Genomic DNA, 15,178 nt, shown 5'->3' with positions numbered 1-15,178 from the left:
TCCGTAGTGATACTGCCTCGGAAACCCAAGGAGGGGTCGCTATGAGTCGGGGCCGACTCGACGGCAAACAACAACAACAACAACAATTAACTTACTCATGATGATAGTTGATTAATATGACAAGAAAATAACATGGCCTGGAAAATTTTATTGCCTCCTCAAAGTCTATACCTTAGAATGTGTTATACCTATTCCAATGATAGCTGACATATTAAAGTGTTCTGAGACTGCCTTTTAACATTTCCTTTTATACCCACAACACATTATTTGAATAATGCTGGAAAATTATTCCAACATTCTTTGAATGGCTGATTTGATTTAGTCCAACAGGCTATTACCATTTAAGAAAACTAGCAATAATTTCCTATCATCTAATACTATGTTCATATGCAAATTTCACCAATTGTGCTCAAAATGCCTTTTATAGCTTTTTTTCCTTTTAAACCAGGATCCAATCAAGGTTTATGCACTGTTTCTGGTTGTCTGTTTTAGTGATTTTAAGGGTACAGAGATGTGACTTTATGTGTGTAACTCCATGATCAAGCACACTGTGTAACATAAATTTATCAACTGAGTCAAAAAAAACCAAACTCACTGCCATCAAGTCGATCCCAAATTATAGCAACTCCTCCTTGGGTTTCCAAGGCAGTATCTCCATGGAGGCAGACTGCCCAATCTTCCTTCCGAGGAGTGGCTGGTGAGTTTGAACCACCAGCCTTCTGGGTAGCAGTCAAATGCCTTAGGCACTAGGCCACCAGAGCTCCCACTGGAACACTGTTGTTGTTGTTATGTGCCGTCGAGTCAGACCTGACTCAGAGCGATCCCTCCTTGCGTTGCTAAGGCAGTATCACTATGGAAGTAGATTGCCCAACCTTCCTTCCGAGGAGTGGCTGGTGGATTTGAATAGCCAGCCTTCTGGTTAGCAGAATGGAACATTAGTGAAGACTAAAATATTTTTGAGGAGCTCTGATGGCACAGTAGCATAGTGCCTAAAGCATTTGACTGCTAACCAGAAGGCTGGTGGTTCAAACCCACCGTCACTCCTGGAAGGAAGGTTGGGCAATCTACTTTTGTAGTGACACCACCTCGGAAACCCAAGGAGGGGTAGCCATGAGTAGGATACGACTCGACAGCTGTGTGTGGGATGGCATAGTGAGTGCCTAAGGCTCTTGACTAGCTCTTGACTGCTAACCAGAAGTCTCGTGGTTCAAACCCACCAGCCACTCCTTGGAAGGAAGATTAGGCAGTCTACTTCTGTAGTGATACTGTCACTATGAGTTGGATCCAACTCGACAGCAGTGAGTAAAAGTATCTTTGGCATTTCCAAGGACACTTCTTAGGTATACCCATTGAATCTGGGTAATTCTGACTCAAAGAGACCTTATAGGACAGAGTAGAACTGCCATATAGAGTTTCTAAGGCTGTACATTTTTATGGAAGCAGACTGCTACATCTTTCTCCAGCAGAGCTACTGGAGGGTTCTAACCACTGACCTTTTAGTTAGCAGTCAAGTGTTTATGACCACTGCACTACCAGGGCTCCTTACTTAGGTAGGAGAGACAATTAAGTCATTCTTCTTGTTGTATGCTGTTAAGTAGGTTCCAACTCACAGAAACCCTACATGACAGGGTAGAAAAAGGGCCATTAAATGGTGTGAGTAGCGTTTTCCTTCTTCATGTTAGAACACGAATGATGGTATTTCCACAGCACGCTGGGCTAGAGGGAGGAGGAGGGGCCTGTCTGGAGTGCTTCAGAAATGCTCAAAGTATCTTATCTTCAACCCTCATCACTTTAGGTGGCCTGGTGTGTTCTTCTTTGGAGGTTTAGGCAAGGGTCTCCCCATTCTGTCCCCTCTTAGGAGCCACATATACCCATTAACCTTGAAAGATAAAGACAAAGGTGGCCTTTTTCCATGTTATTTATTCACAGCCAACTAGCTACATGAGGGGAGAAACAAATCAGTAACATTTTTTGGGGGAGGCATAAGAGTATGGGTGTAAAGGTGGGATTGAAACAGAAAAGAATTTTACAAACAGTTAAATGGAAGATTTACAAATATCCATTAAAAAAGACAGTAGCCTCTGAGGGGTACCAGAGGAGTAAAATCAAGTAGCAACTTCTGATTTCCGCAAACCAAAGTCTCTGAAAATGGTTCACATTCTAGGCTGCCGTCATTTGCAGATACTCATGTGATACCTATTTCCAATGCAGAAAAAGAAACACTAACACAAGGAACAGAGAAATACAATGCTGAGGAAAATCAAGCACATGAAAATAGCCATCATCTTGTAGCAAAAATAGATTTATGGAGATGTCAGTATCAAAATTAAAGACATTCAAATAAATGATGCCAATACATTGGAACCATCCTTTCTAAGATTATAAGAATGACTTCGTATTGCTCCTACTAATGACTAAAGTCTGAGGAAATTCTATGACAGCTGAAAGGCATAATTTATGGTAGAGCAGGGTTTGTGAAGATGGTGCATGACCAGGCAGTGTTGCCTTCTGTTGTACATAGGGTCTCTCTGAGTTGGAGCCGACTTGACGGCACCTGACAACAACAACAACAACAACAACAACAACATATGTAGGAGGCCTACCTCAAGGCTCAACAGCCAAACTAAGACTTAACTATTTTTCTCTTAGGCTTGACATATTTAATGGTAGAATAAGACTACTCACCAAAAATCTGGAAAACACAGATGAAGGATAATGTTTGAAGCCCAAGCCAGTGATTTGTTGGAACTAATTCAAAGAAGAATATGAGAAAAGCAGCAGTCCAAATGAAATAAACATTAAAAATATAATCAGTTTTTATCTACTTTTTTCTCCTCCAGAGAGTCCCACAGGAAGCATATGAAGACAGTGGGGCTGTCAAGCATTCTGGATACTTGATGGGTAACTGGGCTGCTGTCCTAAAATGAACTCCATCTGTTTTGTCAGTACTTGAACCAGCCAGGCTTCCGAGGGATGAACTGCCTGACGAGGCAGCCCTGAGACCTAAGAACATATCTGACTCAGGAAAATGACCAGTCTTAGGGTGCTTTGGAGTCCCTGGCTGGTACAATGGTTATGGACTTGGCTACGAGTGAAAAAGTTACAGGTTCAAGTCTACCCAGAGGTGCCTTGGAAGAAAGGCTTGGTAATCCACTTTTGAAGAAAAATTGGCCAATGAAAATCCAATGGAGCACTGTTCTATGCCGACACATGAGGTTACCATGAACCAGAGCCAACTTCGCAGCTTTGGAGCCTGGGAGGGAACTGATCTGCCCCAGTTGCTACACTGGAGCCTGGTGACTTGTTTCTCTATGGCTTTCCTGCAGTTTGGAAAGTACTGAGCAGAACAGGAACATCTGAAGTACCACATTGTTGGCTGCAAAAAAATCCCTTTCCCAGTATATCTGTGTAGCTCACTATTAATTTGGGTAGAAATAATCAGGAAAAAAATGGAGGTTTTAAAACATGTATCTCAAATGGTGCAGCGATTGGCATTATTTAATTGTGAGCCCCAAAAATTAAATTCTATCTTAGTTCTTCCCAACCAGTGCCATGTTTCTGTTGTTTTTTTCACCATAAAAATAGAAAATTCCCTTGTGATATAAAATAGGTGGAAAAGTGCTATTGACAATAGGGACAGAAGGGGGTGTGTAGAAAAAAAGCCATTTCTCTCTCAAGGTAGTTTCGAGAACATAATAGCAGGATACATCACCAAGCTGTTTAAATGTCAGAAAAGCCCTTTATAGATGCTTTTAGATCTGCATATAGTTCTGGATCCTATACTAATTCAAAACGCCACTGCCATCTTATCTAGAAAGACTACAGAGGTGATAATTGGTCTAGTTATCTGATTGAAAATAAAGCATTAGAGTAATTGAAATAATAGCATGGGGGCACAATTAAAGAATTTCCAAGTACCACAGGACAAAGTTATATCCAATCAGGCTGTAGGTTTTGTTGTTGTTTTCTTTTTTGAGCCAGCCCCTGGAGCAGGCCTATTTAACAGCCAATCTTACTAAAATTCTACATCTGCCCTCACATTGTGAAAACTAGATTTATTTTCCCCTTGAGTACCCTTAAATCTCCAGCCAGCTTCCTCATGTCTGTGAGCAGAATTTGGATGGATGCTTTAAAAGAAAAGAACAAAGAATATGACAAAGAATGAGACTGTGTCATTCGACTGCTTAGAATGGAAATGGTATGCACATTGTGTTCATCCTGATCTCTAGATAAAATGGAACAAGTGAATCCAATATTTAATCAGTCATTTACTGTTTAAAAATGCCAGTCACCCACTTGCAAATTCTAAAAGGCTTCTGATCTACTTTAAATAACTCTCCATTCTGAAAATGTGATACTGTCCAATTGGTTATGTGGGGTGACATTAAAAGTCATGCATTCTTTTTCTGCTATTTAGTTTACTCTTCATTCACAGCATCCCACATGCTCTGAGATTCTTTATGTATCTAAAAATAATTTTTTTCTGAGGAAATCTTCTAACCATATCATTATACTTTATATTCCATAGGATTGTTATTGACATTAGAGCAGAAGGCTTAAAAACTAGGCTTTGGTTTTAATGCAATCTGGAACTGAACTGATAATACAGTTCAACTATTGCACAAATTATATTATTGTTACTTGAAAGAACACATTTAGAAAGACAAGATTTCCCCTTTCAGTAGTTTTAATCTCTATTATTTGAGACTGCTGCAAAACTCACAAAAGAGTGACATGGATACGTGTAGGAAAGAGTAAGAAGACATTGAGGGCTTTATCAGCACAGAAACAATACAAAGGAAGAACATCAACTCTACATTTGTCTATAAGGCAGATGGTTAAACTTTGTATACAAGATCTAAAATATGGTGCTTAGTAAGAGGTAGAAAATACCAAAACAGTATGTAAGAAAGACATGTACAGTTCTTTAACACAATTAGTTATTTCACTAACTTTTTAGAAAGCCAAACTGAGGTGTGGAATGCTCTGTAGGTTTTACATTAAACTGGGACATTCCACACTCAACAGAGCTGTGGCTTAATGGGAAGGGAGCAGAGGAGGGTGGGAAGCAGGAAACAGTTTCTTAGCTTGTCAAGGATTCAGCTCTCACTAAAGAGAATTTTCCCATTGCCTCTCTGGGATGCCGTTATGGCATTTAATTAACGGGGCAACAGGGTACAATTTTGCACATAAGGCAATAGATCTATGAGCACAACTGTGTCCTCTTTCAGAAGGTACTATAAAACTTTCTATAAAAACGTGCGTTCCATTAATCCTATACCATCCCTTAACCACAAAATGCAAATAGAAGGATTCTTCAGATTCCAGCACCAGCGGAATTGTTCTGTATGAGCAATTCAAGAGCTGTCTGAGGCAAAAAGATCTTGGAGCTACCAAATTAAACTTGGGTAGCTTATGCATGGGTGAGTAACCCCGAGTGTTTTTCTGATTTCTTAATGCACCTGGGAGAGATTGCTATATATTTTTTTTTCCTCCAACATAATTCCGTAAGGCATAATGTTAGTTTGAATTTTCCCTAACCTTTGGAAAATTAGTGTTAAAGCTTCTTTTTTAACCCACATGTTAACATTCAATCTTTCATTTTTATTAAATTAGTTCATATATAAAAAGAAATATCAAGGTGCTCTACATTCATATAAACAATCATGGTAACATTTGAAATTGTAAAGAAATCCACTGAAGAAAATATATACTTAAATACTTACAACGATAAGCACAATTGATCATTCTAGATAATACCTTTTAAATATACAGACACAGGTTTGTGCTGCCTCAGAAAGCAAAAACGAGAGAAGTACACTGATGTATCTTTCTTCTTCTTTCCTTTTTCACCACAAGACAGGATGGTCCAGTTTGGAAAAACCAAGATCTTTTCTAAGTTCCAAGTAGGTGCCATTGCTCACCCAAGAGTCATCACTGGATTTCCTGTCAAACAAACAATCTTTTGAAGACTCCTGAAAATATTCTCATGTATTCAATTTCTTTCTTTTCCTCCCTCCCTCTTCATCCCCTCCTCCCTCAGGACATCATTCTCACATGTATTCAATGTCTCTGATAGTCCAGTATTAGGAGAGTGAGGGAACTGGAAGCCGGGAAACCATTTTTGTTACTTCTAGCTTTAACTTTTCAAACATAAAAAAACAAACAGAACAGTTGCACTGAATCCATGCTCACTTGTGGTGAACCCACGTGTGTCACAGTAGAACTGCGCTCCACAGAGATTTCAGCGACTCATTTTTCAGAAGTACATCACTAGGCCCTTCTTCCAAGGTGCCTCTGGGTAGACTCAAATTTGCCACCTTTCAGTTAGCAGCCAAGGACAGGACTGTTTATACTACCCATGCAAGACACTGTGAAACATGCTGCTTCTGCGAGAAGCGTAAGGGTACAATGGGGAGGAGTTTGTTGTATATAAAACATGGCTTAGCTATGACTATGTAGCTACAAATCAACCAGGTTGTTCATTTGAAGTGATACGTTAACATAAAAGGGAACCGGAAGCCGTAAGAGTCTGAGAGAATAGGCTTGGTTCAATATTCTTTGAATAGATGATATATTATATAGATCAAAATCCAAAACATACAAATGGTGTATAGTAAAAGTTTTCTTTCTATCTTTCTTTGTTAGTCTCCCAGTTCTTCTCTTCAGAGGCCACGATGTTATCAATTTTGTTCTTTCAGAGAAATTTAATGCACATGAGTATACACAGACTCTACCCTTCTCTTACCTTTTTAACACAATGGTAGCATAAGGGGTGTTCAACCCCTTGATTTTTTCACATGATAATATATATTGGCAATCTTTTCCCATTAGTACAATAAGGCAGGGGTCAGCAAACTATGGCCCATGGGCTAAATCCAGCCTTGTGCCTATTTTTATAATGTTTTATTGGCACACATCAATGACAATCAGCCACTGGAAACCCTGTGGATGTTTTCAAGCTTAATGGTAGTGTTGAGTCACTGCTACCTAGACTTTGTGGCCCGTAAAGCCAAAAATATTTACTATGTGACCCTTTATGGTGACCTCAGCAGTAAGGGATTCTTCATTTTCTTTTTAAACTGTTGCATGATGTTCTAGTGCATGGATGGGCCACATGATTTAGTTAACGAATACTCTACCGATAGACATTTAGGTTGTTTGTAAACTTTGTTGTTGTTATGTGCCGTCGAGTCGGCCCCAATTCATAGCGACCCCTCCTTGGGTTTCCAAGGCAGTATCACTATAGCAGTAGATTGCCCCATCTTCCTTCCGAGGAGTGGCTGGTGGGTTTGAACAGCCAGTCTTCTGGTTAGCAGTCAAGTGCCTTAGGCACTATGCTACCAGAGCTCCTTGTAAACTTAAGCTATTGTAAACAAAGCATATGTTAGTTTGTGAGCATGTGAGTAAAGTTACATAAAAATTCCCAAAAGTAGGACTGCTGGATCTTTTATAAACACATTCTAACAACAAGAGTGGAAAGTACCTGTTTTCCCATACTCTTAGGAGCATAGACTTTTATCATACTTTTTCACCTATTACAATAAAGGGATGTATTTAAAATGAGCCAATCTGCATACGAAACACTCTTCTATACAGTCAAACCAAACCACTTGCCATTAAGTAGATTTCAACTCATGGTGACTCTGTATGTTGCAGAGAAGAACTGTGCTCCATGGTATTTTCAAGGCTGTGACCTTTCAGAAGCATATTGCCAGCTCTTTCTTCCAAGGTGCTGTTGAGTGGATTAGAACCACCAACCTTTCAGGTAGTACTCAAGCACTTAACTGTTTGCACCATCCGAGGAATCCACTGTATAGCAAAGAGGCTCTATTCTGCCTGAGCTGTAGACTCCACTTGAAATCTCCAGTGATGTTTTCACTCTTTCTCAGTAAGTGTTAATGCATCCATCCAAGTCCCCAAGTCCCAAGCAGGACTGCTACTGCTGAACAGCTCTTGGTTTTTCTCCAGTGTTTCAACACTGTGATAATTATATAATCCAAAGGAAGAATCACTGCCACCTCAGTTATACTTTTTATATGGTTGGGATCACAGCCTACATACATTTTATAGTTTGCATGTAAACGTTAATTATTTTCCATAGTGCTCCAAAAATGTGTGAGGTCATTTTAACGCTTTCACATTAGATTGAGTTGATGTGTCTCCTTAGTTCTTGAGACCGCTTGATTACTCACAATTTTTAAGGACCCTAAAAAATACAGTAATAAACATCTTTTTTAAATGCAGATTTTCCTTTTCTAGAAATAAAACTAGCTGATTTATGAAAGAAAAAAAAGAAAAAAGAACCAACCTGCTTAAGGGTACATGTATGTATCTATCAACTGGTCAATCTGTTGTTAATCTATCTTCTTGCCTTTGTCAAAAAAAAAATTCAAGGTGTGTATATTATTTATTTAGGAGCTCTGGTAGCATAGTGGTTAAAGCACTTGACTGCTAACCAGAAGGCTGGCGGTTCAAACCCATCAGCCACTCCTCGGAAGGAAGGTTGGGCAATCCTACTTCCGTAGTGATACTGCCTCGGAAACCCAAGGAGGGGTCGCTATGAGTCAGGGCTGACTCGATGGCACATAACAACAACAACAATATTATTTATTTATTTTTAAAAGGAGCTCTGGTGGTATAGTGATTAAGGCATTTGGTTGTTAACCAAAAGGTCTGTGGTTCGAATCTACCAGCTGCTCTGCAGAAGAAAAATGAGAAGAGAAAATGAGTCTCTTTGGAAATGCAATGGCAATCGCTATGAGGTGGAATCAACTTGGTGCCAGTGAGTTTGGTTTGGTTTTGCTATCTTATTTTTCAAATGTTTAAATGATGATATAAATATTTTGAGATGAGACTCTGGCCAGTTGAGTTTCAACCTGCTTGTATCCTGAATTTATAGAAATTATCAGAAGGGATTTTACAATGTCTACAACAACTCTATGGAAAAGAGTATTTTTGAAATAAAACATTAATTGTTACTATTTTGCTGTTTGGAATATGTATTTTATTACTAATGATGATAGACTATTGATGATGCTGCCCACTAAGCCAAAACAATAACAAACCTAAAAAAACTACTGCTTGCCCCAAAAGCAAGACTGGGATGAAAGGGGTGGGGCAGAGGCTTGCTGCTTTTCTACAAGTGCCTGTTTCCATTTGAGTTTTAAAAAACAAACAAATGAAAATCTAAAACTGTATAGAGCCTTTGCCTCATAGTCAGGAGAGCCAGGCCCTATTCTGGAACATTCTACTGGGTCCTTCACCAAAATTCACCTATATTCCTGGGCCTGCCTTTCTTATGAAGGAAAATAAAAAGGGAGAATGATCTCTGATGAACCTTCTAAATCTTTAAGGCTGTTTTTTTTTGTTTTTAACAAGACCATCTTAGCAAGTCATTTTTAAAATAACAGTAAATGTTCCAAATCTAAGTTCTTATATAATGAGACTTCTGCAATTCAAGAATTAGACTATTTGGAATTTACATTTTGGTAACAGTAGTGTGATAATTAATTATCTATGTCATTGTGTACAAAATAAGCTGGCTTGGAATTGGGGGCTAGGTTCAGGTAGTCTCTCCTAGCTTCCTTCACAAGCGACTTACTGAGTACCTCCTCTGCACACTCTCTGGTTAAGGCCAGTGGGGCAGCTGGGAAAGACTAAGGGAATCAAAAAAGGTAGTATTCCAGTCCAAGGAGAACACTGGGAAGGTGAGCCCAAAGGCAAATGCTCTTAGACATTCAGCTCCCAGAAGAGATGAGAGAAGTTTTACCACTTTGAAGCAGGAAATACACTGAGAACACACTCATCCAGGCAGGGGACAGTCCTGTTCACTCTCTTCACACCAGAAGCACCAAGTGTGGTCAGGACCTATCAACCAACGACCCACATGGTCCAGGCACACACCTGAAAAACCGAGGCTGGTGTTCCAAGTTATTTTCTTCTAACACTCGCCGCCTTTCTCTCTGTAGCTGTTCAATCCTCTGCTTCTGTATTTCAGCTTCTTCTAAGTTACCTTCTTCTAGAAACCTGAAGCATTGAGGAGAAAATGAACCCACATATCAATTCCAAGAAAACACAGTAAGTGCAACTAAACTTGCATGTATCAAAGACTCCAAACCAAACCAAACTCACTGCCATCAAGTTGATTCCAACTCACAGCAACCCCCATTGGGTTTCTGAGGCTATAAATCTTTGCAGAAGTCAATTGCCCCATCATCCTCCTGCAGAACTGCTGCTGAGCCTGATCCACTATGCCACCAGAGCTCCTCAAAATGCTTTCTCATACATAAGAAACCCTTAAAATAGTATTTTGAGGTAGTTAGGAAAGGTATCGTTTTTTGAATTGGTTATATATTCACATGGTTCAAAATATTTTATCTATGAAAATATATTTGGGGTAGTTTCTCTCTCATTTCTTTGTCTAATTCCACTTTTTTTTTCCCCCCATCCCACTCATCTTTACCCTCCTCCCACATCAGGTAACCCACTATTACCAGTTTCTTGTGCATCCTTCTAGAAATTCTTTATCTATATATAAACAAACATTAACATATACCCTTACCTCCTTCTGTTTAAAACATAAATGGTAGCATGTTACACATACTGCCTATATCTTAATTTTTTTTAATTTTTAATTTAACAATATTTCTTATAATTTTCCTTATCAGTACATTAAATAAAAAATTGCCGTCAAGTCAGATCTGACTCAAAGGGACCCCTCCTTGGGTTTCTGAGGCAGTATCACTACCAAAGTAGATTGCCCAACCTTCCTTCTGATAAGCGGCTGGTGGGTTTGAACCACCAGCCTTCTGGTCAGCAGTCAAATGCCTTAGGCAGTATGCCACCAGAGCTCCCATCAGTACATAGACATCTTTAATTTTTTAAACTGACTTTTCTATTGTGTGAATGATCTAATTTAAATAATTCCCTATTGACAAACATTCCCAATTTTTTAATGTTGCAATTAATGCTGCAATGAATGGCCTTGTGTATCTGCCATTTTGCACATGAGTAAGCATATCTGTAGGAGCCTGGTAGCATAATGGCTAAGGCACTTGACTGCTAACCAGAAGGCTGGCGGTTCAAACCCACCAGCCACTCCTCGGAAGGAAGATGGGGCAATCTACTTCCATAATGATACTGCCTCGGAAACCCAAGGAGGGGTCTCTATAAGTTGGGTCCGACTCAATGGTACACAACAACAACAACAACAACAAGCATATCTGAAGCAGAAATTTCTAGAAGTGGTACTGCTGAGTTAAAGGGTATGAGAATTTGTAATTTGTATATTATAGAACTGTCCTTTATGAGTGCCATAGCAATTTTTAAAAAATGTTTATTGTAACTTGGGTGAAAGTTTACAGAGCAGATTCATTTGCTATACAACAGTTCATACACATTTTGTTTCATGATATTGACTGCAATTCCCTACAGTATAACAGCTCTCTTCCCACTTCCTCCCTGTAGTTACCTCTTCCCTGTGTCCTTCCCTTCCATGCATTCCCACCCCTTCCCCCAAGCTGTCTCCCTGTGCAAACACTGCCCTTCCGTTCTACCATGACTGATTACTCCAAGGAGTGTAACTACCTCATGTAAATATTCACCCCACATGCCTGTCTATTGTTTGGATGGAAGCCACAGGAGTGAGTGAGTTCAATTCCAGACCTAAAGGGTATCTAGGGGCCATAGTCTCAGGGGTTTGTTTCACCAGGCTCTATCAGACCAGCAAACTTGGTCTTTTTTTTTTTTTCATGGTTTTGAGTTTTGTTCCACATTGTTCTCCCACTCTATCCAGGATCTCCTGCACCGATGCCCCTCTAAGTGGTTGACAGTGGTAACCAATGTTAGATCTCAGTATTGCAAAGTGATTCAGATTTGGGGATGGGGAGAGTACTGTGCCCCTCACTCTTTCAAACACATAGTAAGAAGGTAAGTTCTTCATTATATGCAGTAAAATTAAACACTCTTTTGATATTTCAGTGAGATGGGTCTCTACCATGAACAAAGGCCACGCAACACAAAGACCTAAGCTGGGCTCCATTTCTTCGCTGCCACCATTGCTTAAAGCTTCTCTGTAGCTACACCTGATGACATCATCTACCTCAGCCAGGCTCCTCTGTTGCCCCAGGGCTGTTGATAAGAGTTTTTGTAAAGAGTTTTACATTTTTGGAGAAAAAGACCTTAAAAGAAATCCTTACCTCTGGTCTGGTCTAAATCGAGTGTCAGTAGGTGGTAATAAAGACTTTGACAATGGATCCATTTCATTTAATTCTAGGGCAAACTGTGTGAAGCCATAATATTGCTCATAGCCTTTGGGCATAGGATCTAAAAGAAAAAGAAATCATTTATCCCTAACTTGCATTTCATTTCTGTTACAATTTAATTTCTTCATTTTCTTTGTCTCTAGCCAGCTATAATTTTTTCTTCTCCACTCAGCTCTGAACAGTTCCAATTCTATGAAAATATTCTGGCTAAGCAAAAGGTGCTGAATATTTCTTTATAAATTTTCTTTTCTGTAAATTTTTTCTATCTGCAAGGATAAGCCCTCTTTTGTCTGGGACATATATATATAACTTATATAATGCTGTGAATTTTCATTTTACACCGTTTATGCTATAAAAACAACTTATTAAAATAAGCATGTTCAAAACGTCCTGGTAAGTTGTTCCTGAGTAACAAGATTCTCTACAGAACCCATTTTCTCATTTGAGGGATGTCAAAGTCTCCCAAGACTCTTTCTATCTAGTACCTAAAACAGTGCTGAAGCCATAGCAGGGTGTCAATAAATGTGCATTCTCTTCTTTCATTCCTATCCTTTTCAACAACTCTTGTCCTCCTTCCCAAATCTTATATATTAAAATTCAGAACCTTTAAGAGTATTGCCTTATCTTGAGTTCTAGCTAAAAATAATATTGGGTAAATTGAGTGTAGACAAAAAAAGAAAAATCTACAATAGTTCTTGCTATTTCACACATACAAATGCAAATGCTTTCTCTGAACTTTTCTGTAGATCTTTTTTTTTGAATATTCATAAATTCTTCTTGTAACTAGTCTTGAGTTTCTTATATATTAAGTGTGAACATAATGGAAAAGCTTCCTATTGTGCCTTTAAAAATCTGCCTCTGCCCCCACCTCAGCAGCCAACAGAGAGCGAATATTGGTAGACCAAATAATGGCCTTCCAAAGATGTCCATGTCCTAATCCCTGGAACCTGTGAATATATTACCTTGCAAGGCAAAAGGACTTTGCCAAACATGATTACATTAAGGATCTTGAGACTGAGAGGTTTTCCTGGATTATCCAGGGAGGTCCAATGTAATCACAAAGGCCTTTATAAGAGGAAGCCAGGAAGGTCAGAATCAGAAAGACAGAGTGGAAGATGTTACTCTGCTGGCTTTGAAGAAGGAGGAAGAGGCCACAAGCCAAGGAATGCCAGCAGCCTCCAGTTAGAAAAGGCAAGAGAGTAGATTCTCCTCTCAAGCCTCCAGAAACAATACAGCCCTGCTAACATCTTGAGTTTAGGACTTCTGACCTTGAGAAGTGTAAGATAATATATTAGTGCTGTTTTAAGCCACTAAATTTGTGGAAATTTATTGTAACAGCAATAGGAAACCGGTACATGAAGAAAGTGGTTTTTTTGGAAGGTGGGCCAGAAAGGCTCATGTTGTTGTGGTTGCCATGTGCCTTCGAGTTGGAAGGTTGGGCAACCCTACTTCCATAGTGATACTGCCTCGGAAACCCAAGGAGGGGTCACTATGAGTTGGGGCCTACTCGACGGCACACAACAACAACAACAACATAGGGATCCCTCCTTGGGTTTCCGAGGCAGTATCATTATGGAAGTAGATTGCCCCATCTTCCTTCCGAGGAGTGGCTGGTGGGTTTGAACCACCAGCCTTCTGGTTAGCAGTCAAATGCCTTAGGCACTATGCTACCAGAGCTCCCAGAAATGCTCATAGCCAATGCAAAGACATAAAGTCAACGGAATAGAATAGCGTCCATTTAAACAGCATTCCTTCATCCAGGCACTACTTTAACACACTAGAGAGGAAGGACGTTCTCATCTGTGATATACAGTTTAAACAAAGGACAGGCCATATGTCTTAGTTACCTGGTGCTGCCATAACACAAGATACACCAAGTGGGTGGCTATAAAAAACAGAAATTTCTCTCAGTTCTAGAAGCTAAAAGTCCCAATAAGGGTCTCAGCCATGTTAATTCCTTCCTTGTCTGTAGTCCTGGGCATTCCTTGGTTACTTGGCATAGTCTCTGTTTTCTCCCTTTTATATCTATCTCTGTGTGTCACCTGATCGTTTTATAACTAAGAAGTGATTAGATTTAGAACACTCTACTTGGGCATGATCTAATTAACATAACAAAAACCCTATTTCTAAACTGGATTATATCCACAAAGTATGTTGTGTTATTGTTATGTGCCTTGGAGTCAGACCCGACTCATAGCGACCCTTCCTTGGGCTGCTGAAGCAGTATCACTACAGAAGTAGATGGCCCAACCTTCCTTCCAAGGAGTGGCTGGTGGGTTTGAACCTCCAGCCTTCTGGTTAGCAGTCAAGTGCCTTAGGCACTATGCTACCAGAAGCGCCTATCCACAAAGTATAGGGGTTAGAGTTCCAACACATTTTAGGGGGACACAATTCAATCCATAATAGTGTATCTCACTCATAAAATTTCACATGTGTCTCTGAACCCTGAAGCTAGAGAGAAGGCCACTGTTGCTAATTCATTCTAGCTTCATGGCAACCTCTGTGAGCATGATGGAAGATGTGGTTAGTATCCATTGAAAGAAACATTTCTGGGTGCCTTCTCAACAGTCATTCCCTTTCTAACTTGCTAATGGAACACTGCTACTATTCATGTGGCACTGTGCCTTCTCTGAAGGATGAATGTAGGCCAATCTGAATTTCTCTATCCCAACCCTTTGCCACTAATTGGTTCAGGAATGGGTTGAATCCAGTTCAGGTTGAGATATAAAGACATATTTGCTGGGGGTTTCTGGAAAATATTTCATTCCTGAAAAAAGAGGCAGGAGAGAGGAAGCTCTTTTATCATCCCTCTTCTCTATTTGGTCTGCTGTCATGTGGGCATATGGTATTGAATTGTGACATTTTACAACCATGAGGGGAAACAGCATCAACACACTGGGAAAGGCAGGATG

The 15,178-nt window shown here is 39.7% G+C and overlaps 1 protein-coding gene across 1 annotated transcript in view; it reads right to left on the bottom strand.

The window, feature by feature from the left end:
- Positions 1–5,849: 5,849 nt before the first annotated feature.
- The window catches only part of OSBPL3 (oxysterol binding protein like 3), a 119,939-nt gene continuing 110,610 nt past the window's right edge, over positions 5,850–15,178 (bottom strand). Inside the window, exons 20-22 of the mRNA XM_007945797.2 lie at positions 12,201–12,327; positions 9,907–10,029; positions 5,850–5,946 (exon numbers count right to left, since the gene is read on the bottom strand). Of these exons, the coding sequence (XP_007943988.1) occupies positions 5,850–5,946; positions 9,907–10,029; positions 12,201–12,327 (347 nt within the window). The remainder of the gene's footprint in view (positions 5,947–9,906; positions 10,030–12,200; positions 12,328–15,178) is intronic.

The sequence above is a fragment of the Orycteropus afer genome, unplaced genomic scaffold (genome assembly GCF_000298275.1).
Source record: "Orycteropus afer afer isolate SDZICR_OR568_19922 unplaced genomic scaffold, OryAfe1.0 scaffold00008, whole genome shotgun sequence".
Taxonomy (NCBI): Eukaryota; Metazoa; Chordata; class Mammalia; order Tubulidentata; family Orycteropodidae; genus Orycteropus; species Orycteropus afer.
The sequence above is the reverse complement of the archived record's forward strand: the minus strand, read 5'-3'. Positions and strand labels throughout refer to the sequence as shown.